Genomic DNA, 25,895 nt, shown 5'->3' with positions numbered 1-25,895 from the left:
TTTTTTATTATTATTATTAAAAAAAAAATCTTTCTACAATTCTTTTCAGACCAAAAATGCCAACATACTAGGATTCTGCTGGACCAGTTCTGCTGAAATTGTCTTCATCACAGATCAAGGAATCGAATTTTACCAGGTATTATATTTATTACTTGGGCTTTCTTGGCGGCTCAGTGGTAGAGAATCCGCCTGCCAATACAGGAGACACAGGTTCAATCTCTGGGTCAGGAAGTTCCCCAGGAGAAGGAAATGGCAACCCACTCCAGTATTCTTGTCTGGAAAATCCCATGGACAGGAGCCTGGTGGGCTACAGTCTACAGGGTCACAAAAAAGTCAGATAGGACCTAGCAAACAACCAAGAACAAATGTTTATTACTTACCTGTTCTAGAGAAAGGTTTGTGATCATGTTTTAGCAGCTTTTTGAATTCACTTGGGTTTTTCTTTTTTTTCTGATTACAAGTAATACATATTTTTTTGTAAAACATTCAGATGTTACCTTTACTTTATATGGAAGGTAAGAAGTAACCATTATGAACTAATTTGGTGCCTGTTCCTCCACTTGGTTCCTACACTTAGAAATATGGTTATATCGTGCAGACTTTTGGGACTGGCTCTTTTTTTTTTTTGCATAGGGATATTTCTTAGACATCCTACCATAGCTTATTCTGACTGGTATTCAGGTGTGCAGATGTGCTACAGTTTTACCAACTCTTGTCCATGAACATCTTTGTTTCCTAGTGATTACAAACAATTCTGTAGTGAGTTCAAGCAGTGAATGAGCTTGTAAAGGTTGCTTTATATTCTTAGGTGACACAGTTCTTAGAAGGGAAATTATAATCTAGGTATGAATACCTAAAAAGCTGAACAGGGACTTTCCTGGTGGTCTAGTAATTAAGACTCCTTGCTTCCAATGGGTGGTATGTGTTGGGTGGGGCTGTTGAAGGTTCTGCCCCTGATCAGGTAACTAAGATCCCACATGCCATGCAACAAGGCCAAAAAATAAATTGGAAGTAAGAACTAAATTAAGAATAAGAAGTAAAAACCTGAACAGATACTGATAAATTTCTTCCAGAAGTTGCATTCTCACTAGCAATATAGGAATCTCCATTTTCCACACCATTGGCAGAGCTAGATATCATAAATCTGTAGACATTTGCCAATCTTGAGAGGTGGAAAGCCATTTTAATTTGCATGTTTCATTAGGAGGGTGCTAAGCATTTTTGTGTATTGTACATTTGTGTTTCCTGTTTTATGAATTGCCTTTTCATCTTAAAAAGAATATTTTTTAAACTGTTTAAAAAAATATATTGTTATGTTATTTATTTTTTATTTTTTGGCTGTGCCATGTGGGATTTTAGTTCCCCTACTAAGAATTGAACCCTTGCCCCCTGCATTGGAAGCTTTAACTCCTGGGCCGCCAGGGAAGTCCCAGATTTTTTTTTTAACTGTGATAAAAAGCACATAACATGAAATCTACCATCTTAACCATTAAGTGTATAATTCATTAGCATTAAGTATTTTCACGTTGTAGTGAAAACGAGCTCCAGACCTTTCATCTTGTAAAACTGAAGCTCAGTACCTATTGAACAACAACTCCCCATTTCCCCTTTCCCAGCCCGTGGTAACCACAGGTTTCCTTTCTGCTTCTATGAATTTGCTGCTTTAAGGTCCTCTACCTCCTATAAATGGAATCGTGCACTGTTTGTCTTTTTCTGGCCGTCCTGTCTCACTTAGCATAATGTCCTCAAGGTTCATCCATGTTACAGCATGCGTCAGAATTCCCTTCCTTTGCAAGCCTGAAAAATATTCCATTGGATACACCACATTCCATTTGTCCATTTATCTACCGACAGACACTGGCATTGCTTCCAGTTTTTTGTTATTGTGAATGATGCTTCTATTAACACAAGTGTGTGAGTATCTCTTTGAGACCCTGCTTTCAGTTCTTTTGGGTATATAACCCCCAAATGGGATTGTTGGGTCACATAATAATTCTGTTTTTAATTTTTGAGGCATTTCCGCATCGCAGTTACGCCATTTGACATTCCCAGCAATGGTGCACAAAGGTTCCAGTTTCTCCATCTCACCACTAACAGTTGTTGTTTTCTGTTTTATCCATAGCAGTCATCCTGCTGGGTGTCAGATGGTATCTCATTGTGGTTTTGATTTGCATTTCTCTGATTGGTGATGGTGTACACCTTGTTCATGGCTTGTTGGCTTTTTGTTCGTGCTCTGGATGGTGTCTATTCCTCTTTTTTTAAAAAAATAATATTTATTTAATTTATCTTTGGCCATGGTGGGTTTTTGTTGCTGCTCAAGGGCTTTCTCTAATTGCAGTGAGCAGGGGCTACTCTTCATTGTGGTGCTGGGGCTTCACATTACAGTAGCTTCTCGTGGAACACAGGCTCTAGGGCAGGCTTCAACAGTTGTAGCCCATAGGCTTAGTTGCTCCACAACTCATGGAATCTTCCCGGACCAGGGATTGAATCCCTGTTCCCTGCATTGGCAGGCAGATTCTTAGCCACTGTGTCACCAGGGAAGTCCCCTCTGTTTTTAAATTGGATTATTTTCTTTTTGTTGAGTTGTAGGAAGTGTTTGTATTTTTTGAATATTAACCCTTTATCAGATGATTTGCAAATACTTTCTCCTGTTCTGTAGGTTGCCTTTTCACTCTGTTGTTTACATTGGACTTTATCTTTTAATAACTAACTTACTGACGTAGTAATGCATCTTATGTTACCGGGACATAATTGACCAGAGTGTTTCAATATTAACTTACATAACAAATTGCTGGCCACAGGCCTTAGTTTCTGCACAAATCCCCTGGTCTGTAATGTATTAATATGTTCCAGCTGCCTGATCTATTGAGAAAGCTCCTGAAATCTCTTAAGTGGAGCCAAAGTGGAGAGGGTTAGAATTCTTTCAGGTGTTAAGTTTGTTGTCCCAACGAAACCAGTGTAATTTAATTTAGAATGTATGAATGGAGGAGGCACACCTGTGTAACACAGGATGCTGTGAATGCCGTGGAACTTTGCTGTAGGTCAGTTATCAGTACCTCAGTGACCGGCAGAAAGGAAAGCTACCTGAATCCCATATGCACAGAAATAGAATTTTGTGCCTGTGACTAGCAAGGAAAGGATTGTGGCTTTACAGAAGGGTTCCTGGGGCAGTCATTTAAAAGTATCTTTCTGTTCTCAGAAGTAGAAGAGTGTACATTCAGGACATCTAGGTGGTTTTAAGATCTTCAAGAAATAAGAAAGAAAGAAAGAGGACTCTGACACATGTTTATTTTATTATCCCTGGATCATCGAGAAACCCATGCCCCCAACGCTGACTTCCAAGTCAGTTCTTCAGGGCAGTGTTCTGGGAGCATTAACATCATCTTTGGGCTCTATTCAGCACTCCTTAATGCATCAGGAGATTCTGAGTATATTTTAAATGTGCTATTATGATAAAATAGTTACTCGGTTTGCACATGGAGTCTCATGAACACGTCTGTTAGAAGAAGGATACCCCTTCACCTCCAGCCTCAAATTGAGCGGGAGACCAGGAGGAAGGCCAATTCTGCAGGCAGGGCGGTGGCTGATTTGGTGCATGTGGCTCCAGGGCGTCGGTTTGTGTTGCTGGATCCATGACAACCAAGGATGCTGATGCTCCCCACTCTTGGGAGGATGGTGCCTGGGAGTGTGGGGGCTTGGGTGGCCCTGGAGTGAGGTGGGCTGCCTGGGTTGTCACAGGTTCCTTTGCCCCTTGGAGCCTTATTTTTTCCCCTCAAATCAGCCTAATGATGCCCAGCCCTTGGGGGCAGGGAAAGAATAAATGAGCTGATTTGGAAGTGTTAATAAGCACAGGGCTGGAAGAATGGTAGCTGTAATAAATAAAAATGATTTTTTTCTACTTAACTACTAACTTCTGCTTTTTATGATTTTCTTTGTGTACTACGTCAGTTTTCAGGTATTTTCTTCTTTATTATTTTGGCCGTACCTGGATGCAGGAAGGATCCTGACCAGGGATCAAACCTGCATTCCCTGCAGCAGAAGCACAGAGTCCTAACCACTGGACCACCAGGGAATTTCCCATTTGCTGTTTTCAAATGAAGCTTCTGTTTCTTGAACTTTGTGTCAGGTGTTACCAGAGAAGCGGAATCTGAAGCTCCTGAAGAGCCAGAACATCAACGTGAACTGGTACATGTACTGTCCCGAGGGCTCCGTGATTCTGCTCTCCACCACAGTGCTTGGAAATGTGCTGCAGCCCTTCTACTTCCGGGTAAGGGTCAGGCTCCCTTGAAAAAAGTCCTCTGACCTTGTTCTTCTAACAGCCTAACTGATCCTGTAACTTCAAAGGGACAAGTTCCTCCAACAAGAGCCTCGCCCCTTCTGACCACTAGAGGGCACCCCATACCATCCCATCTCCATCAGGAATGGGTCCTAAGCCTGGAACCCTGAAAAGGAGGGGAAGACTCGGTGCATGTGTATCCTCAGTGCTGTGATGTGGGGAGGGCTAGAACATCAGAAGGGCTTAATAAGCTTCTGCAAAAACTTTCTTCTCCCCCAAACAGGCTGGCACCATGTCGAAGCTGCCTAAGTTTGAGATTGAATTACCAGCTGCCCCAAAGTCAACTAAACTGAGCCTCTCGGAGAGAGACATTGCCATGGCGACAATGTATGTCTGTCCTTTGGAAGAATTCCTCCTCATTATTGTTTTCAGTGCGGTCATGATAGGAGGTTGTTGTAAGCACACCAGGGCTGCCCTGGCTCCCGTAGCCTCGGAACACAAGAGAAGGACCCCCCCTTCTCCACTTCCGGGTCTTATGAATGTAGAAAGCTCCTCATCTTCCGGACATTCTTTTCTGATTTGATTGACTTTGTGATCTTAGAGAAGTTTTTTTCACCACATTAGTCTGATAAAATGAGACCATTGAGCCACTTTCTCAGTTTCAGAAATTGTTTTTTAGTTCTGAGTTGAAGCTTATCAAAGGTTATTTTACATAAAATATATCATACTTATTCTAAAGAAAAACATAGTTTACATTTTTTATCTAACAGATGTAGACCTAAATTATTTGTGTAGGACGGTTTATTTTCATTTGGAAATGTAGATAGCTCAATTTAAAAACTTTATTATGAAAATATCAAACTCAAAAATAAAACTGATTCAGAGAATGTCCTATATATCCAAATTCAGCAAATATCAACACTTTGCTTCCAAATTACTTCTGATTTTTCTATGGCCTAAAACTGGTTTCCAAATGGCAAAATATTTTTAGCACTTAGAGTGCTTTTTTTTTTCTTTTTAAAGAGATCTGAGGCATGATGGTATAGAAAAAGATAAAGTGAGAAGTCTTTGCAAAAGGAGACCCTTCCCTCTGTCTCTTCCTTGTCCCTGAGGCAGGCCCCAGCACAGTGTGAACTCCTGGAACAAAAACCTGCCTACAGGAACTGGTCACAGCAACACTTATCAGATGAGGCTTAAAAATGCAAAGTGATTATCCTTTCCTATGATTAAGGAATGTATTCATTTTACAAAACTGGGAAATCACAGAAAGTGAGAAGAAAAATGGACTTGGCATATTACCCTGGGCTTCCCAGGTGGCGCTAGTGGTAAAGAATCCCTCTGCCAGTGCGGGAAACTCAGGTTCGATCCCTGGGTTGGAAGATCCCCTGGAGGAAGAAATGACAACGCAGTCCACTGTTCTTGTCTGGGAAATCCCATGGACAAAGGAAGCTGGTGGGCTACAGTCCATGGGGTCGCAAAGAGTTGGACGTGAATGAGCACATGAGCACAGACAGCATATTACTCAAGTACGACTATTAACAACCTGTTCTTCTTTCCAGTAGTTTTGGACATGCTGCATAAGTTTGTAGGTGGTGTTTTTTTTTTTTAATACTGTGATCAAGTTCTATTTAGTTTTGCATCCCCCCTTTTTTCACTTAGATTTCTTTTCTTTAAGGTAACTGCACTTTCTTTGTAAATGTTTCTGTTGGCTGCAGAATATCTCATGCAGAATGTCTGATGACGTGGGTATCTTGTAATTCACTTACCTATGGCCTTATAACTCAGCATTTAGAATGGGAGGATGTCAGATGACCAGCATGACTTACGTCTCCCTGTTCTCTGATCAGATATGGCCAGCTGTACGTTCTCTTCCTGAGGCATCATTCTCGGACCTCCAACAGTGCTGGAGCAGAGGTGGTCCTGTATCACCTCCCACGGTACGCTTAACGCTGTCTTCCCTCTTCTCCAGTTTTAAAATATGAACCACAGCTCGTTGATCTATTTTGTGACCTTTCTCTTGTCTTACAGAGAAGGTGCCTGTAAAAAGATGCACATATTGAAGTTAAACCGGACGGGGAAGTTTGCCCTAAACGTGGTGGACAACCTGGTCGTGGTTCATCATCAGGACACAGAGGTATGAGCGTAGGGGCATGTCCTGCTCCAAGGAGCTGTGAAAATGACAAAACATTCTGCAAAAGACTAGAAAGTGCTCTTTATGCTCAAAATCCTGGTCTTCCAGGTAGAAATGGGTTTGGTCTTCTAGATGGTTTAGGAAAACCCTACCAGTTGATTAGGAGAATTAAATACTGTTTCAGAAAATAACACACATGAGATCAAACTTGGGAATAGTCATTTGGTTGAGTCACCTGAGCCAGGAACTCCTGCCAAGCCACTGTGTTGCGCTAGCACTGGAGCCCCTTTGTAAGTGTAAATGGTGGTGGTTTTGAGGCCTTGTGGCTCCAGAGAAAGAACTAGAATGCCTGTCAGCTGGGTGTCCGGTAGGAGACAAGCCGCTTCCCTCCTGGAGGCTGGTGACACCCGTGTGGTTAACTAATAAAGATGTTGCAAGTTGAAGTGAAAAGGCTGTGTTCTCATCACAGGAGCCCTTCAGAGGCAGCGAGTAATAGACGTGGGGATCCATGTGAGAGCTGGCGGAGAGCTGTGATGTCGCAGCAGAGTCCTCCTCAGATAGGCACCAGCATGCAGGGGTCGATCGCAGACACGAGGCTCCTTCAGCGGATCTGAACAGAAGACGTGAGGTCCCGAGAGGGCAGGTGGAACTGCGGTCTGTTGGGCTGATACCGCGCGGTTGTCTTTCTGCCCGCCAGACGTCGGTGATATTTGATATCAGGCTGTGGGGGGAATTCGACGGCTCTGTTACTCTGCATCACCCGGTGCTCCCAGCTCAATCCATCCAGCCCTGTCAGATCCCCGCAGCAGGTACGAGGGAGTGGCCGTGTGTGGGTGGAAGGGGGAGCAGGTCCAGGGCTTCCCACATCTGTTCACTTTCCCAGGGCTGCTTCTGTCTGTTTTTTCTAACGTCACTACTGAATCTTGGGCTTCCCTGGTGGCTCAGATAATAAAGAGTCTGCCTGCAACGCAGGAGATGCGAATTCAGTCTCTGGATTGGAAACATCCCCTGGAGAAGAAAATGGCACCCACTGCAGTATTCTTGCCTGGAGAGTTCCACAGACAGAGGAGCCTGGTGGGCGACAGACAGTCTTTGGGGTCTCAGAGTCAGTCACGACTGAGCGACTAACACTACTGAGTCTATAAGTTACATTGTGTTCTCATGAAAAACGTTTTATAAGTGACATGAATCTCCCTTTGAAGAAAACAGAATGATTCTTTTCTCTGAGCTTTACAATGGAGCATTGTGATTACCCATTGAAGCTCAAAGAGTTTTTAATGTTGAGTAAGATGTTGACATTTCTGTTTGTCCCTGCTCAGTAACCCTGCGGTTAAGTTTGGCTATTTATGGCTGTTATTTATCCTGGGATCATTTCTCCTTATTGTTCTTAAGTTCTGTGTGACTGTGATGACGACTGTTGTCTTCCCTTGACTGGTGGTCATGGGAAGTGTTAAGGCTGTAGTTGTGAGGTTATTCTGAACCCATCCTCCAACCCGAAGAGGTGGCAGTGAGAAGTCAGAGGAGAGAGAAGGTCAGGATGTCAGAAAAGGGGAAAAGCCATTTCGTTCCTTTTGCTTTTCCTCAGTGTGACTGACTTCAGGGGAGAACTCAAACCACGTTCTTTTTCAAGGAGATGGGAGTCTGGAGCAGGTTGGTTGTAGTTGCCACGTATAAACCAGAGTCACAAGTGCACATGTGGAACTCCGGGAGGAGCGTTTCCTTAAAGGAACCCTTGTCAGATAGCTTTGGGTTGGCCTAACCCACTGACAGGATGTCCGAGTACCTGTCACGAGAAGAATCAGGTCAGGTTCTCGCTGACAGTTTAGCCAGAGCGCTGCCTCGCGCCTGCACGCTGGGACTTGCAGGATCAGCCAGCTGAGCAGAGTTTGAGAACAAGCTACAGTTGACCCTTGAACAGTGAGGGTTAATCTGCATATAACTGATGGTCAGCCCTCCATACCCATCGGTCTGCACGGGCAGACTCAGCCACCCACAGGCTGTGCAGTCCTGTGGTTTCTATTGTTGAGAAATACCTCTGTGTAAGTGGGCCCGTGGAGTTCACACCCGCCTTGAGGGTCAGCTGTAGTTCTCACATCTGATTAGGTCTCAGCCTTCTCTGTTCTTTCCAGCTTCTTCCTTTTCCCAGCGTAGTTGAAAGATGTCAGCACTTAGAGTAGATGGTGTCAGATGAATGGCTAGTATCTGTGACTGCTTACTCAGCATGAAAATAAATGCTGGTAATTGGAGCAAGAACAACTCTAAACATTCCAGCCCCATCCTCTAATGGGGTGGGGGCGGTGGGGGGGGGTTGGAGTCTGTGCAAAATTAGCATCTTTTCTAACCAGCTGATTAAAACCTATCTTCCAATCTGAGATCACCCAGGTGACTTTTTCAGTTCTTTCTTGCACACGTGTGTAAAACAGCAAGACAGTGCTGTGAAAGAAACTTCAACCTGTTTTCCGCTTCTTTCAAGACTTTTTCCTTTAAGACTTCTTCATGGGTTGTTCTCAACTTCCCTCTTCCTCCTGATCGGTGTTATCAGTGGGACATGCCAACTCACTTCCTCCTTACTTAACTGTAGTCGAATGAACAAGCACTGAAGCCTTTAGAAAGTATTAAGTGTTGTACTGGTAGCACTTTCTGTTGGGTTACTTAGCCCTTACACACGTGTCTTCTCTGTTTGTTGGTCTGGCTCCTGTGACCAGCCAGTCCCCCATCCCATGTAAACTCTGTATCTTTTCCAAAGGCCTTGGCCACGCCGGGGAGGGAAGCTGTCACTTCTCCTTACACAGGGGCCTAAGGGTGGTCCAAGACCCTGGGTCTGGTGAATCGCATCATGGAAATCGCCCGTGGGGTTTCCCTCTCATCGAGGGCTGGGCCTCCATGGGGGCCTCAGTGAGGGGTGGGAAGGATGCTCATGGGACCTGGGTTGCTTCCTGTCCTCCTCTCCTGGGGTAGTGTTTCCTATAACGTGTGGATTCTTCATCGTGGATCGTCTTCCAGCCTGACATCATCATCAGCGCGAGTCAAGGTGGGTCTGGGGTGCGGGTGGGGTTGTCCTGTTAGAAAGACGAGCTTGTGGAGGGTCTCCTGTCCGTCTCGAGGGTACCAGCTCGGTGCCGGCCCTGGGGAGAAAGGGCTGACTCGGACATTTCCAGTGAAGCCTTTAATTCTCTCCCGGAGCCCCACTGAGAAAGACTGTGCCCACTGCCCAGCAGTGAGGCTGTTGGGAGGTTCGAGGACAGGTGTTGCCCAGGGCTGGGAGGATGGTGGGTTCCAGGGCTCCTTTGGGAGCTTCAGGAATTGCCTTTGTCTAACGAGTCAGAGCAGAAGAGGCGCCCAGGACCAGAGTCTGTGCCTGGGCTGCCACCTGCTCTCCCATCAGCGCTGAAGGGGAGGAGGTGCCTATATTCAGTGGATGCTCCAGGCATCTGCAGGGAGGGTTCCTCTGTGAGGAATTGCCAACATGCAGAGGTCGTTGGCTGCAGCCCCACTGTGGTGTGGGTGTCCTGAGCGTCGCAGCCTGGGCTGTGTTGTGAGCGCAGCCCCTGGCTCAGCTCTGCAGCATCACCTCCCCCGCCACCCCCCGACCCCGGCCGCCAGGAAGGTGGAGGCAAGCAGCTCTGGGGCCACTGCTCTGGTTTGCAGCCAGGGTTCAGCATGCCGCCTCTCCACAGGTTACCTCTGGAACCTCCAGGTGAAACTGCAGCCCATAGTGAACCTCTTGCCGGATAAAGGCAGGCTCATGGACTTCCTCCTGCAGAGGAAGGAGTGCAAGATGGTCATCCTATCTGTGTGCTCGCAGAGTGAGTAGGGGTGGGGCGGCTTCAGCCTCTCTGTCTGATTCCTGACACGGCCTGCATGCCCACCGTGAGATGGGCCACACTCTTCTGTCTGCAGCCTGTGGGCTCAGTGACGGGGGCATCATTTAACCCCCTGGAAAGGCTGCCTGGTATAAAAGTGATTTATTCCTGCAAGACATTTCTTGGGTAGGAGAGACTAAAAACCAGACCTAAACCTGGGCACACAGAGGGTAGAGGCTGCCCCTCCCCAGCTGGAAAAGAAACCTTTTTCTGAATCCAAGTCACTCACAACGTTGTGTCTGTTAATACTCTGAGACTCTCCTGACGCCCTCTGTTAGTATCCAGCAAGGGCTGGTGACCGCCCTCAGGGCCCCCAGCCCCTAAACTGTGTCATGTGTCCTGGTGACCCTCAGAGACGAGTCCTTTCTCTCCTAGAGTGTCGGCTGACCGCTGTGAACCTTGATTCTTTCCAGTGTTGACAGAGTCAGACAGAGCGATGTTGCCCGTGATAGCCACCATCTTTGACAAACTCAACCAGGAGTATAAGAAGTACCCAAACGCTGAGCAGTTACACAATGGTAAGTTGTATGTACACCTTACATACAAGGTGGGACAATCCACCCCATCCCACCCTGGGTATATTTTCAATGTAATTATAAGCAAGATTCTCATAGATCGATAACACTGAGGTTTGCCCTGTGCCAGAGAGCATGGTGGATGTTTACAGGGAGCGTAAACTTAAAGAGTCCCCGTGTCCCCTGAGCTCAGAGGCTGGCTGTCACTTAATGGCTTCCTCTTCATTTGTTTTTTTAATCTCTGTTGGTCTTACACATGTGTAGATCCTTGGTCTCCCTTTATGTAACAGATGAGAAAATCAGTCTCAGTTTGCATTATTTTATGTCTTTCTGCCAAGCCAGAGTCTAGACTTTGGTGAATCAGTATGTAAATCATTTTGCCACATCTTTCTTTCATTTTAGGATGGAAAAGCTATAAAAATAAGACTTACCCTGTCATTCAGTCAAGCTCCTTTTAGGATCCTGATGATTCAGTATTAGCACTGCGCTTTTCCTGGAGTAGGTTCAGGTGTTTGTTGGACTTCCCTGGTGGTCCAGTGGTGAAGACTCCATGCTCCCAGCACTTCCACTGCTAGGGGCGTGGTGTGGGACCAGTTGGGGAACTGGTCTGGGGACTTAAGATCTCGCATGCCCCTTGCAGCCAAAAAAAAAAAACAAACAAAAGTGTCGAGTGTCTGTTGTGAAGGGTAGGCTTCTCAGGGTCTGCTATACTGTTTCAGAAGTGTGTCTTCTGAAGCTAGAAGAAAGTTCAGGACAAGTGGAATGAATTATTTGCCTTAAAATGGCAGTAGTTTTATTTTTTATTTTTAAAATTTTTACTTTATTTTACTTTATACTACTATATTGGTTTTGCCATACATCAACATGAATCTGCCATGGGTGTTCATGAGTTCCCAATCCTGAACCCCCCCTCCCACCTCCCTCCCCATATCATCTCTCTGGGTCATCCCAGTGCACCAGCCCCAAGCATCCTGTATGCTGCATCAAAACTAGACTGGAGATTTGTTTCTTACATGATATTATACATGTTTAAATGCCATTCTCCCAAATCATCCCACCCTCTCCCTCTCCCACAGACTCCAAAAGTCTGTTCTATACATCTGTGTCTCTTTTGCTGTCTCGCATACAGGGTTATCATTACCATCTTTCTAAATTCTATATATATGTGTTAGTATACTGTATTGGTGTTTTTCTTTCTGGCTTTCTTCCCTCTGTATAATCAGCTCCAGTTTCATCCACCTCATTAGAACTGATTCAAATGTATTCTTTTTAATGGCTGAGCAATACTCCGTTGTGTATATGTACCACAGCTTTCTTATCCATTCATCTGCTGATGGACATCTAGGTTGTTTCCATGTCCTGGCTATTATAAACAGTGCTGCGATGAACATTGGGGTACACTTGTCTCTTTCAATTCTGGTTTCCTCAGTGTATATGCCCAGCAGTGGGATTGCTGGGTCATAAGGTAGTTCTATTTCCAGTTTTTTAAGGAATCTCCACAATGTTCTCCATAGTGGCTGTACTAGTTTGCATTCCCACCAACAGTATAAGAGGGTTCTCTTTTCTCCACACCCTCTCCAGCATTTATTGCTTGTAGACTTTTGGATCACAGCCATTCTGACTGGTATGAAGTGGTACCTCATTGTGGTCTTGATTTGCATTTCTCTGATAATGAGTGATGTTGAGCATCTTTTCATGAGTTTGTTAGCCATCTGTATGTCTTCTTTGGAGAAATGTCTATTTAGTTCTTTGGCCCATTTTTTGACTGGGTTGTTTATTTTTCTGGAATTGAGCTGCATAAGTTGGTTGTATATTTTTGAGATTAGTTGTTTGCCAGTTGCTTCATTTGCTATTATTTTCTCCCATTCCAAAGGCTATCTTTTCACCTCGCTTATAGTTTCCTTGTTGTGCAGAAGCTTTTAATTTTAATTAGGTCCCATTTGTTTATTTTTGCTTTTATTTCCAGTATTCTGGAAGGTGGGTCATAGAGGATCCTGATGTGATTTATGTCGGAGAGTGTTTTGCCTATGTTCTCCTCTAGGAGTTTTATAGTTTCTGGTCTTACATTTAGATCTTTAATCCATTTTGAGTTTATTTTTGTGTATGGTGTTAGAAAGTGTTCTGGTTTCATTCTTTTACAAGTGGTTGACCAGTTTTCCCAGCACCACTTGTTAAAGAGATTGTCTTTAATCCATTGTATATTCTTGCCGCCTTGGTCGAAGATAAGGTGTCCATAGGTGTGTGGATTTATCTCTAGTCTTTCTATTTTGTTCCATTGATCTATATTTCTGTCTTTGTGCCAGTACCATACTGACTTAATGACTGTGGCTTTGTCGTAGAGCCTGAAGTCAGGCAGGTTGATTCCTCCAGTTCCATTCTTCTTTCTCAAGATTGCTTTGGCTATTCGAGGTCTTTTGTATTTCCATACAAATTGTGAAATTATTTGTTCTAGCTCTGTGAAAAATACTGTTGGTAGCTTGATAGGGATTGCATTGAATCTGTAGATTGCTTTGGGTAATATACTCACTTTCACTGTATTGATTCTTCTGATCCATGAACATGGTATATTTCTCCATCTATTAGTGTCCTCTTTGATTTCTTTCACCAGTGTTTTATAGTTTTCTATATATAGGTCTTTTGTTTCTTTAGGCAGATATATTCCTAAGTATTTTATTCTTTTCATTGCAATGGTGAATGGAATTGTTTCTTTAATTTCTTTTTCTACTTTCTCATTATTAGCGTATAGGAATGCAAGGGATTTCTGTGTGTTGATTTTATTCTGCAACTTTACTGTATTCATTGATTAGCTCAAGTAGTTTTCTGGTGGCGTCTTTAGGGTTTTCTATGTAGAGGATCATGTCATCTGCAAAGAGTGAGAATTTTACTTATTTTCCAATTTGGATTCCTATTATTTATTTTTCTGCTCTGATTGCTGTGGCCAAAACTTCCAGAACTATGTTGAATAGTAGTGGTGAAAGTGGACACCCTTGTCTTGTTCCTGACTTGAGGGGAAATGCTTTCAATTTTTCACCATTGAGGATAATGTTTGCTGTGGGTTTGTCATATACAGCTTTTATTATGTTGAGGCATGTTCCTTCTATTCCTGCTTTCTGGAGAGTTTTTATCATAAATGGATGTTGAATTTTGTCAAAGGCTTTCTCTGCATCTATTGAGATAATCATATGGCTTTTATTTTTCAATTTGTTAATGTGGTGTATTCGGTTGATTGATTTGCGGATATTGAAGAATCCTTGCATCCCTGGGATAAAGCTCACTTGGTCATGATGTATGATATTTTGAATGTGTTGTTGGATTCTGATTGCTATCAATTTTGTTAAGGCTTTTTGCATCTATGTTCATCAGTGATATTGGCCTGTAGTTTTCTCTTTTTGTGGCATCTTTGTCAGGTTTTGGTATTAGGGTGATGGTGGCTTTATAGAATGAGTTTGGAAGTTTCCCTTCCTCTGCAATTTTCTGGAAGAGTTTGAGTAGGATAGGTGTTTGTTCTTCTCTCAATTTTTGGTAGAATTCAGCTGTGAATCCGTCTGGACCTGGGCTTTTGTTTGCTGGAAGATTTCTGATTAGAGTTTCACTTTCCATGCTTGTGATGGGTCTGTTAAGATTTTCTATTTCTTCCTGGTTCAGTTTTGGAAAGTTGTGCTTTTCTAAGAATTTGTCCATTTCTTCCACGTTGTCCATTTTATTGGCATATAATTGCTGACAGTAGTCTCTTATGATCCTTTGTATTTCTGTGTTGTCTGTTGTGATCTCTCCATTTTCATTTCTAATTTTATTGATTTGATTTTTCTCCCTTTGTTTTTTGATGAGTCTGGCTAATGGTTTGTCAATTTTATTTATCCTTTCAAAGAACCAGCTTTTGGCTTTGTTGATTTTTGCTATGGTCTCTTATGTTTCTTTTGCATTTATTTCTGCCCTGATTTTTAAGATTTCTTTCTTTCTACTAACCCTGGGGTTCTTCATTTCTTCCTTTTCTAGTTTCTTTAGGTGTAGAGTTAGGTTATTTATTTGACCTTTTTCTTGTTTCTTGAGGTATGCCTGTATTGTTATGAACTTTCCCCTTAGCACTGCTTTTATAGTGTCCCACAGGTATTGGGTTGTTATGCTTTAATTTTCATTCGTTTCTATGCATATTTTGATTTCTTTTTTGATTTCTTCTGTGATTTGTTGGTTACTGAGGAGCGTCTTGTTCAGCCTTCATATGCTGGAATTTAAAAATTTTTTTCTCCTGTAATTGAGATCTACTCTTACTGCATTATGGTCGGAAAAGATGCTTGGAATGATTTCCATTTTTTTTATTTTATCAAGGCTAGATTTATGGCCCAGGATGTGATCTATCCTGGAGAAGGTTCCGTGAGCACGTGAGAAAAAGGTGAAATTCATTGTTTTGGGGTGAAATGTCCTATAGAGATCAATTTGGTCTAACTGGTCTATTGTATCATTTAAAGTTTGTGTTTCCTTGTTAATTTTCTGTTTAGTTGATCTATCCATAGGTGTGAGTGGGGTATTAAAGTCTCCCACTATTATTGTGTTATTGTTCATTTCCCCTTTCATACTTGTTAGCATTTGTCTTACATATTGCGGTGCTCCTATGTTGGGTGCATATATATTTATAATTGTTATATCTTCCTCTTGCATTGATCCTTTGATCATTATGTAGTGTCCTTCTTTGTCTCTTTTCTCAACCTTTGTTTTAAATTCTATTTTATCTGATATGAGTATTGCTACTCCTGCTTTCTTTTGGTTTCTATTTGCGTGGAATATCTTTTTTCCAGCCTTTCACTTTCAGTCTGTATGTGTCCCTTGTTTTGAGGTGGGTCTCTTGTAGACAAAATATATAGGGGTCTTATTTTTGTATCCATTCAGCCAGTCTTTGTCTTTTGATTGGGGCATTCAACCCATTTACATTTAAGGTAATTATTGATAAGGATGATCCCGTTGCCATTTACTTTATTGTTTTGGGTTTGGGTTTATATACCCTTTTTGTGTTTCCTGTCTAGAGAATAGCCTTTAGCATTTGTTGGAGAGCTGGTTTGATGGTGCTGAATTCTGTCAGCTTTTGCTTGTCTGTAAAGCTTTTGATTTCTCCTTCATATTTGAATGAGATCCTTGCTGGGTACAGTAATCTGGGCTGTAGGTTATTTTCTTTCATCACTTTCAGTATGTCTTGCCATTCCCTCCTGGCCTGAAGAGTTTCTATCGAAAGATCAGCTGTTATCCTTATGGGAATCCCCTTGTGTTTTATTTGTTGTTTTTCCCTTGCTGCTTTTAATATTTGTTCTTTGTGTTTGATCTTTGTTAATTTGATTAATATGTATCTTGGGGTGTTTCACCTTGGGTTTATCCTGTTTGGGACTCTCTGGGTTTCTTGGACTTGGGTGATTATTTCCTTCCCCATTTTAGGAAAGTTTTCAACTATTATCTCCTCAAGGATTTTCTCATGGTCTTTCTTTTTGTCTTCTTCTTCTGGGACTCCTATGATTCAAATGTTGGAGCGTTTCATATTGTCCTGGAGGTCTCTGAGATTGTCCTCATTTCTTTTAATTCATTTTTGTTTTTTCCTCTCTGATTCATTTATTTCTACCATTCTATCTTCTATGTCACTAATCCTATCTTCTGCCTCTGTTATTCTATTTGTTGCCTCCAGAGTGTTTCTGATCTCATTTATTGCATTATTCATTATATATTGACTCTTTTTTATTTCTTCTAGGTCCTTGTTAAACCTTTCTTGCATCTTCTCAATCCTTGTCTCCCGGCTATTTATTTGTGAATTCATTTTGTTTTCAAGATTTTGGATCATTTTCACTATCATTATTCGGAATTCTTTATCAGGTAGATTCCCTATCTCCTTCTCTTTTGTTTGGTTTGGTGGGCATTTATCCTGTTCCTTTACCTGCTGGGTATTCCTCTGTCTCTTCATCTTTTTTATTTTGCTGTGTTTGGGGTGGCCTTTCTGAATTCCGGCAGTTTGTGGAGTTCTCTTTATTATGGAGTTTCCTTGCTGTGGGTGGGGTTGTATCAGTGGCTTGTTAAGGTTTCTTGGTTAGGGAAGCTTGTGTCAGTGTTCTGGTGGGTGGAGCTGGATTTCTTCTCTCTGGAGTGCAATGAAGTGTCCAGTAATGTGTTATGAGATGTCAATGGTTTTGGAGTAACTTTGAGCTGCCTGTATATTGAAGCTCAGGGCTCTGTTCCTGTGTTGCTGGAGAATTTGCATGGTATGTCTTGCTCTGGAACTTGTTGGCCCTTGGGTGGTGCTTGGTTTCAGTGTAGGTATGGAGGTGTCTGATGGGCTTCTATTTATTAATGTTCCCTGGAGTCAGGAGTTGTCTGATGTTCTCAGGAATTGGACTTAAGCCTCCTGCTTCTGGTTTTCAGTTTTATTTTTACAGTAGTCTCAAAACTTCTCCTTCTATACCACACCGTTGATAAAACATCTAGGTTAAAGATGACAAGTTTCTCCACATTGAGGGACACCCAGAGAGGTTCACAGAGCTACATGGACAAGAGAAGAGGGAGGGGGGAGTTAGAGGTGACCCGAATGCGATGAGGTGGAATCAAAAGAAGAGAGAGGAAGCTAGCCAGTAATCACTTCCTTGTGTGCGCTCCACAGTCTGGACCGCTCGGAGATGTTCACGGAGTTATACAGAGAAGAGGAGAGGGAGGAAGTAGACAGAGGTGGCCAGGAGGATAAAAGAGGGGAATGAAAAGGAGAGAGACAGATCCAGCAAGTAATCAGTTCCCTAAGTGTTCTCCACCATCTGGAACACACAGAGATTCACAGAGTTGGGTAGAGAAGAGAAGGGGGAGGGAGGAGACAGAGGCGACATGGTGGAGATAAAGGAGAGTCCAAAGGAGGAGACAGAGCAGTCAAGCCAGTAATCTCGCTCTCATGTAAAAATGGGTACTGAAGATTGGGATTTTGAAGGTACAAAATTGATAACAAATACCAAACAGCAAAGATTAAAAATCTAGAGTAGAGGTTGGGTTTTCAAAAATACAGTATTAAAGAAAAGAAGGAAAAAAGTCACAAGAATTATTGAAAAAACATATGAAGTTTGCTTTAAAAATAGGGTCTTTTTTTTTTAAAGTAATCGTAGGTTATAAATATGAAAGTTAAAGGAGAAATGGAGGACTTAAAAATTAAAAACTGTTTAAAAAAAAGAAGAAGAAAAGAAGAAAAAACAACCAGGAAAAAAAAAAAAAGAACGATCGTAAAAATAGTAAAGATATATCTAGGACTTTTTCTGGTGTTGTTGCGGGCAGAGTGGGGTCAGTTCATTTTCGGGTAGTTCCTTGGTCCGGCTTATATTTCTCAAGATCTATAGGCCTCTTCCTATATAGTCGGTACTAACGACAGGGTTTTAATGTATTGCACCTGTCACTTCCAAGGCAGTTCCCTCTGTTTTCGCTTCTTCTGTTTGCTGGTCTCTTCAGTGTCCGATTTCCGCCCTGACACAAGGTGGGTGGTGGTGGACACTTTTTTTAGGCTCACTTGTTCAGTTGCGCTGTGGGGAGGGAGGGACACTGCAAACAAATAACACTGGCGTGTGCTCACAGTGTCTCAGCCACACTGGGCCTGCCCCTGCTGGCGGTGCACACAGCTCCGGCTCTGGGTTGCTCTGACGGGAACCATCTGAGACCGTGGTCGACCAGTCGGACATGTACACCCATGTTCTGTCCGTTTTCACGGAGAAGAAGGTAGGGGAGGCTCGCCAGCCCCCTTTGGGATTAGGATTCCCAAGGCAGTGATCATACTTGAAGGGAATTGAGGAAAAAGAACTCAGAATGTGATTAGAGTAACCGAGCTCTCTTGCAGTGAGGACTGATTGAACACTCATCGTTTGGCCCCTAATACTCAAGCTTAAATATGATCACAGACCTGGGAGAGTCTGGATGGTGGCTTAGCGGTAAAGAACCCGCCTGCCAGTGCAGGAGCTGTCAGAGATGTGAGTTTGATCCCTGGGTCAGGAAGATCCCCTGGAGGAGGGCATGGCAACCCACTTCAGTATTCTTGGCTGGAGAATCCCATGGACAGAGAAGCCTGTGGACTACCATCCATGGGGTCACAGAGTTGGACATGACTAAAGTGACCAAGTCCAGCACAGCACAGCCTAGTGGAACCCCAGAAGCCAGGAGGCAGATGAACAAGGAGTCACATGTGTGTCTAACCATTCTCCTCTGTGCAGGAGACGCCGCACAAATTCGTGATCGCCGTGCTCATGGAGTACATCCGCTCCCTGAACCAGTTTCAGATCACAGTACAGGTACCTCTGTGGGCCCACGTCCCAGGGACAGGGAATCATTAGAGTAAAAGCAGCATCACTGTGTCAGCTGAGGTGGCTCTCAATATCCCACAAGGGTCTGCACACCTGGCTCAGAGTGAGTCACCCCCTCCCAGGACCCCGTGTTCTTCAGTGGGATGATCAGTGTCAGATGAGAGTTGGCTTTTTTCACCTGCAGATAGACCCCCTCCTCTTAGTGATGGGAGCTTCACGTAGAGCAGCCGCGGGCTTCGGCACACGGCGTCTCTGGTGTGTAGCTGAGTGGCATGCCTGTCTGTGCCTCAGCATTACCTACACGAGCTGGTCATCAGGACACTCGTCCAGCACAGCCTCTTCTCCACGCTGCACCAGTTCCCGCAGTACCACGTCCTCAGCGACTCCAAGCCTTTGGTGAGTGCTGGCTGGCGGGACTTCCCTGGGGATCCAGTGGCTAAGACTCCACGTTCCTAATGCAGGGGGCCCAGGTTCGATTCCTGGTGGAGTAACCAGACCCTGCTTGCCATAAGGAAGAGCTGGCATGTTGTAACCTGGCATAGCCAAATAAAAACAAGTATAAAAAATACTTTGATCTTCCAACATATGATGAATCCAATCTGAACGTGTGTGTCTTTCAGGCTTGTCTGCTGCTTTCCCTAGAAAGTTTTTATCCTCCTGCCCATCAGCTGTCTCTGGATATGCTGAAGGTAACTGATACAGCCAAGTTTCAAACCACACAGAAGGCTGTTCCTACTGCTTGTACTGACCCAGCTTTCTACCTTATTTCTAGCGACTTTCCACAGCAAATGATGAAATAGTAGAAGTTCTCCTTTCGAAACACCAAGTGTTAGCTGCTTTAAGGTTCATCCAGGGCATTGGTGGCCATGATAACATCTCTGCGCGGAAATTTCTAGATGCTGCAAAGCAGACTGAAGACCACATGCTTTTCTACACGATATTCCGGTTTTTTGAACAGCGCAACCAGCGTCTGTGAGGGAACCCTAGTTTCACACCAGGTGAGAATACAGCTGCAAGGAAGATGTGGGGCAGCCACATTCAGTACCAGATCACTGGTGGCTCGGGTGGGGCAAGAAGGCTTTTGGTTTGGAGAACTCTTGGGCTAATTCTTAAAGAAGAAAATTCTGTACCAGCCCACATAAGCCTTAGACTGTTCACTGTAGTGAGAGTGGATTCAGGGTGCTGATGGAGTTGGGGTTCTGCTCTAGAACTTGCCCGGAGTGATGGGGTGGAGACAGTGTCATCTGGGCACAGCTGTCTGACATCTGGGCCTGGAATGGCCCTTTCTGAAGAATCAGGAACAAGACCGGAAATGGCTGTAGAGGGCTGTCAATGGCCTGAGCCTTGTTAATGTTTCATTTTTAGGCAGGATGCATTGGCCAATCACTCTAATCTCGAAAGTTATCAAATATAAAGCACCCTTTTCCTCAGGATGGGGGAAGCTGTGACTCCTTCAGGGCTTCCATTGTTTACAGATCTCCCCGCTTCTCTACCGTCTCTCAGGGCAGACAGCGGGGTTGCTGGGAGTTGTCAAGGCACCAGCCAGTCCTGTGATGGCATGAGCTGTGTGAACAGAAAGGATGACTCAGAAGCTTAGGAAAACAAAGTATTTTATGAGAGAAAAATAAGTTAAAACCCAGTATCCACATCTAGGAGCCGCAAAGCATTCCCTTGTTTCCCTGCTTTTGTGCCTCGTCTTAACGGATTAAATCTGCATTTTCCTTTACAGGAGAACACTGTGAGGAACATGTCACTTTTTTCAAACAAGTTTTCGGAGACCAAGCTCTAATGAGGCCTACAACGTTCTGAGGTCACTTGCTAGTTTTTATATATATATATATATATATATATATATATATATATATAATGTGTACAAAGTTAATTTATTGCATTAATAAAGCTCTTTAAACTATAAAATGTTGTAATAAAGTATGTATCTACCACATCCTCAAATGTTACTAAAAATAAGGTGTAGAATTTGTGTGATGGCTTACTCCTGAAAAAGGAGAAACATTGCATTGATTGGCCTTTAGGAAGTGTCAGTGAGCAGATCGCAGGTTCCCTAGCGCCCCCTTCTGGCTGCCCGAGAACCAGGCCTCATTCCTGGGGAACCGAAAGATGCTCCAGCGCCCTGGGGCTGCCTTCAGGTTCAGTAATACTGCCTCCAGTCAGAGTCTGCATTCCTGAGTTTAAAAGCATTCCAGCCAAAGCGACTGCTGTTAAGTAGCCTGATGCTTGCTCACGTCCAGGGTTCAACCGAGCCTTGACGACGCGGTTGCTGTCCAGTGGTAAACCAACCGACCCGCAGACACAGTCTCAAGTCCGTGAGGGGGCAGCTAGAAGTTGAGGAGCTGTTCTCGTTCTGTACCTCTGTATCGCTGCTGCGTGGTCAGACTTTTGGCTTTATTTATTGACGGTCCTGTGAGGGATAAAATAACTTATGAATCATCTCTTGAGAAAAGGAGATGGTTTCAGAACTTCCTGTCGCCCAGAGATTTAAGGGGGGGAAAAAACCCTCATTTTCTCAATCACGAAGCTATAAATCAAGCAAATTAGTACTGTTCTGTCAACCACGGGTCATTTATAGAAGCTGAGGTTGCCGCAGAGGTAAAACACGCTCCTAAGGAGAACTCCAAATTAGAGACAAACCGCAGAGCAGCGTGTGCTTTAAAGTGAATGGAAATGAAGGCTGCTCCAGGGCACCGTGGGCTGTGGCCAAACTCAGGTCCTTCTCAGCGGGGAGGAGCCCTGGGCCTCTGACATGCAAGCTCACTCCCAGTGCTGACCACGTCAGGCCCCGGTTGTCTAATGAAGTGGTTTAGCCATGAAGCCTCAGGATCAGAGTTTTTCTCTTAGAATAAATATTTATCAAATGACCACTGGTATAAGTACGTTCAAATACTTCAAAAGAAAGCTTCAAGGTACCCGCCCTTCTATCAGGCTTCCTCCATCCCACCAGGTTAAAAACAAAAAGCTCTTACCTATGTAACTGAGTAAGACAGGGAGGAATATTAGTCCATGAGTGGCTCCCAGTAAGACCATAGCTAAATACATCCTGAAGTAAAATATCTGGAAAATTTGAGATTTGGCAAAGGCCAACACGATAATGCCTCCAAATTTCGTTAGTGTGATTCCACTGAATACCTAAGAGAAGAGAGATGGGCTCAGAAACCACTTGTATCAACCGGCCATAATTGAACACTTCCTCTTAAAGGGATTTCTTAAACACCAAGGTCCAAAGTAATGGGGGACTGAACCCCAGCTTTTGGAGTCACTGATAAGCAGCATTTGGCTCTGCCTAAATTGTTTATTTGCTGCCTATGAATCTGAAAAAAAAAGGTGTAATAAGGATAAAAGCTGTGCATTTTGCATATACCCCATAGCAAGGCTATCAGCACCATTTTTCCAAGAGCATTAGTTTTAAATTAAGGTATGTACATTATGTTTTCAGGCAATGCCATTGCACACTTCTCATTGTTCATCTGTAACGGTATTTTCTTTGGTGGGAAAGGAACTGGTTCACAGTCCAGCCCCGTATCCTGGTTCAGCCTGAGAAGATTCTGCCAACCTGACCCACAAACCACACTGGGCTGCAAGTGCGGCAGCTCACCTGCTTTTCAACACACATGGCTGGGCCTGGGCTTTCAATGGCTCTCACATCAAACCTTTTTTCCTGCTTCAGCCAGACTATGCAAAGGAGTCCCCAAAGGGAACAGACCTAAAGAATTCCAGGCTACAGCTCTATGCGAGATACAGCTCTATTCAAGTTTCCTGAACTGCCTGAAAACTCGTAATCCTGAGGTACTGCCGCTAAGTCAGAGATAACAAATTCTGTTTTCAGAATTTTGAATGGTGAAGTTCCTTCTCCTGAGAAGCTTCACGGTGAAGTCGCTGCCCGGGTGGCCCACTCGGCGGTACTTACAGAGCTGCCCATGTGGGAGAGCGCCTCCTCTGCCCGCTCCACGCGGCTGCCCTTCGTGCTCACCGTGAAAGCCCTCGTGATGTGGCTACAGAACTCCACGGAGATGCCGCAGCTCTGAAATAAAGTGTTCCCATGAGGGCTGCTCTGCTCCGGTTAAAGGTGGTAAAGGCAGCTACGCCCTTCCCGGGATCTGTGGTTACCAGGGCACCCTGGGGGGCGTCAAGGAGCACCGAGCAGAGCCCCTTCTACTTGTAAGACAAAGCCCCCGTGGCACCCACATCAGCTGTCCCGGGAAGCCCGTGGAATCTCCAGATTCCTCCAGCAGATCGGCCTTCTCTGGGTGAAGCGGCTGAAATCTCTCAAGGTCCTCGCAGCCCCCACCCAGGCAGCTCGCTGTCATCTCTTTAGCAGGGGCTCCTCACTGCCACTCCCCCTGAAGCATGTTCTTCTATCTGAAGGGCACATGCACTGGGTCTAGCTTCTGTTCATACTCAAATACGCATATATTTAACACTTAAAAAGCAACTGGCAACTACATGAGAGGCAAAAAGTCCTGGTCAGAAAATTCCATTCAGAAGGGGCAATTTTTCCAAGTGGAAATGGAATATCTTGCTGTCATCAGGCTACATACTTCGACAACTCACCCTTCAGAATAATACAGGCAGAATACTTCAGCCAGACCGTGAGGTCACACTGTCATCGTTACATGACCATGTCCAATTGCCCATGTGCACCAAAAGCAAGAGCTGACCTTGACCTTTCACCCCAAGAAACAAGGCACATCGGTGGCACGGGAGTGAGGGCTGAGCGCTCCCCCAGGACTCACCATGACCAGGTTGACCAGAGAAACCGCGTTCAGGCTGATGCCCCACAGCCACATGACGCCGAACATGTTGACGAGGATCATGGCGATGGTGGCGCACATGACGCCCGCGGCCCACAGCTCACAGCCCAGGAGGCCCACGGCCACCAGGAAGATGGCGCCCAGGGACACGCCGAGGTTGAAGACGGTGTCGTCAATCATGGTCAGGTACTGCTCATAGAAGACGTAGAACACGCTGGGAGGGGAGAGGGGTCTGTTACTGCTCGTTCTCTTTCCGGGAAGCCGTCCCCCTCAGCCTGCCGCCACTGCGAAATGAAGCTACCCTGAGAGGCAGGCCTCACAGGAAACCTCCCTGGTTTTGTAAGACTCGCCTTTGGCAGTTCAGCTGGACCTCTGACCACGGACGCCCAAAGAGGGCCTCGCAGACGTGTATCTTATATCAAGTTTTTGCTCACGTGCCCAATCCATTCTGCTTTGTGCTGTGAGTGTTCAGTCACGTCTCATTGTGACCCCCTGGATTGGAGGCCACCAGGCTCCTCTGTCCATGGGATCTTCTTGGCAAGAATACTAGAGTGGGCTGCCATGCCCTCTTCCAGGGAACCTTCCTGACCCAGGGATCAAACCTGTGTCTCCTGCATCTTCTGTGCTGCAGGCGGCTTCTGCGCCTGCAGAGCCGTCAGGGAAGCCCCTGCTCTGCTTTGCAGGCATCATCTATAAAGAATGTTTCATGGTACTTTGGGAAAACAAGCCTTGGTCTATCTGGAGGATTACCCCCAGTCAAACAGGGTCTGTACAGGACCTGAGGAGATAATGCCATTTTGGCAAAGTTAACCAGCTCCTCCTAGAGGTCAGGACACCCACTCTGAGAGCTCCTTCCACAGGACAACAAGCTGGCCCTCTGTCTGGAAAAGGTCAAGGTTTCCTGAACTGAGACCCCGGGGGTTGGTGGGGAAATCACTTGTTTCTCCTACTTTTCTATATTGTCAAAATTCAGTATTTCGTAAAAATATTTTCTTCATTTTTTTTGGCCACACCCCTCTGGCATGTGGAATCTTAGTTCCCTGACCTGGAATCAAACACATGCCCCCTGCAATGGAATTGTGAAGTTAACCACTGGAGTGCCAAAGAAGTCCCAATATTTTCTTTATAATGAAAAAAAACAAACGAAAGCAAGAAACCTCCACAAAGGCGCCATCTCCAGTAATCTGCATCGGGAGCCCTGCCTTGCTGGGCCCTCTCTGTAGGGCCACTTCCCAGGTGCCTCCACCCCCGGCGCCCGCTGCTGTTCTGCAGGGTGAGCTCCACAACCTGGCTCTCCTTGCCCAGATGCCATATCCAGCGATAGGTTTTCCCCAAGCTCAGGATGGAGCCAGGGTCAGAAGGAAAGCCAAGTGTCAGCACCATACTCCCCCACCCCCGCCAACCTCAGCAAGGAAGCCCCGGCGCGTGGGGCCGCTCCCCAGGACACCCTCATCTACACTTTACCTGTATGGGAACACCCGGTGATCACCCCCTTGCTGGTTCATGGTCCTGGTGATGTTGTTGGCGATGAGGCGGGCCTTCTCCATGGCATCGATGAAGTCAGCAGAGGTCTGCAGCACCGTGTGGTAGGTCATGAAATATGTGGCTCCCACGCTCGTGCCATTGTCCAGGATGTTGACGGCCGCGCTGTAGGCAGCATGTCCCCTGCGACAAGACAGCGGTGTCAGAGGCCACCCCTCCTGCCACATCTGCAGGATCTGGGCATCCAAGCTTAGTGGGGTCCCCTGACCCTGGGCTCAGGGGTCAGATCAGCTGTCAATTTCAGGCACAGGGAAGCCCTTGAAAAGGAAAGAGGAAGGGCTAGCTTATGCTTCCCCACACTTGGCTGCTTTGGTGTCTTTGCACGCAGCTGCTCGTTTCTGAAGCTGGCTCTACTCTGCCATCCACTGTGTTTTTTTACAGAGTGTGTGCCCAGCCATGCTGTGTAACAGGAGGCAGGAAGGGACGGGGGCCCTGGAGTCAGGTGGCCCTGAGATCACCCTCAGTCCTGGAACCCCGGGGTAAAATGACTAAATTTCGGCTGCAGTGT

The 25,895-nt window shown here is 45.0% G+C and overlaps 2 protein-coding genes across 3 annotated transcripts in view; one reads left to right on the top strand and one right to left on the bottom strand.

The window, feature by feature from the left end:
* The first annotated feature begins 53 nt into the window (after positions 1–53).
* LOC138097569 (regulator of MON1-CCZ1 complex-like) lies at positions 54–20,888 on the top strand. Its single transcript, XM_068993819.1, is given in 16 exon segments — positions 54–136; positions 4,127–4,267; positions 4,560–4,663; positions 6,124–6,213; positions 6,305–6,410; positions 7,105–7,210; positions 9,088–9,138; positions 9,385–9,438; positions 10,085–10,213; positions 10,684–10,792; positions 18,405–18,501; positions 18,990–19,067; positions 19,371–19,475; positions 19,700–19,768; positions 19,852–20,077; positions 20,809–20,888. Coding segments are annotated over 15 exon segments (1,482 nt in total). The 5' UTR covers positions 54–136; positions 4,127–4,189.
* A 3-nt stretch (positions 20,889–20,891) lies between these two features.
* The window catches only part of LOC138097568 (NPC intracellular cholesterol transporter 1), a 44,127-nt gene continuing 39,123 nt past the window's right edge, over positions 20,892–25,895 (bottom strand). For both annotated transcript variants that reach the window (XM_068993817.1, XM_068993818.1), the window contains 5 exons: positions 25,310–25,510; positions 23,828–24,059; positions 23,002–23,115; positions 22,061–22,223; positions 20,892–21,498 (listed from right to left, as the gene is read on the bottom strand). In XM_068993817.1, coding sequence (XP_068849918.1) covers positions 21,416–21,498; positions 22,061–22,223; positions 23,002–23,115; positions 23,828–24,059; positions 25,310–25,510 — 793 coding nt within the window. In that variant the 3' untranslated portion in view covers positions 20,892–21,415. The remainder of the gene's footprint in view (positions 21,499–22,060; positions 22,224–23,001; positions 23,116–23,827; positions 24,060–25,309; positions 25,511–25,895) is intronic.

The sequence above is a fragment of the Capricornis sumatraensis genome, chromosome 21, assembly GCF_032405125.1.
Source record: "Capricornis sumatraensis isolate serow.1 chromosome 21, serow.2, whole genome shotgun sequence".
Lineage (NCBI taxonomy): Eukaryota > Metazoa > Chordata > Mammalia > Artiodactyla > Bovidae > Capricornis > Capricornis sumatraensis.
The sequence above is the reverse complement of the archived record's forward strand: the minus strand, read 5'-3'. Positions and strand labels throughout refer to the sequence as shown.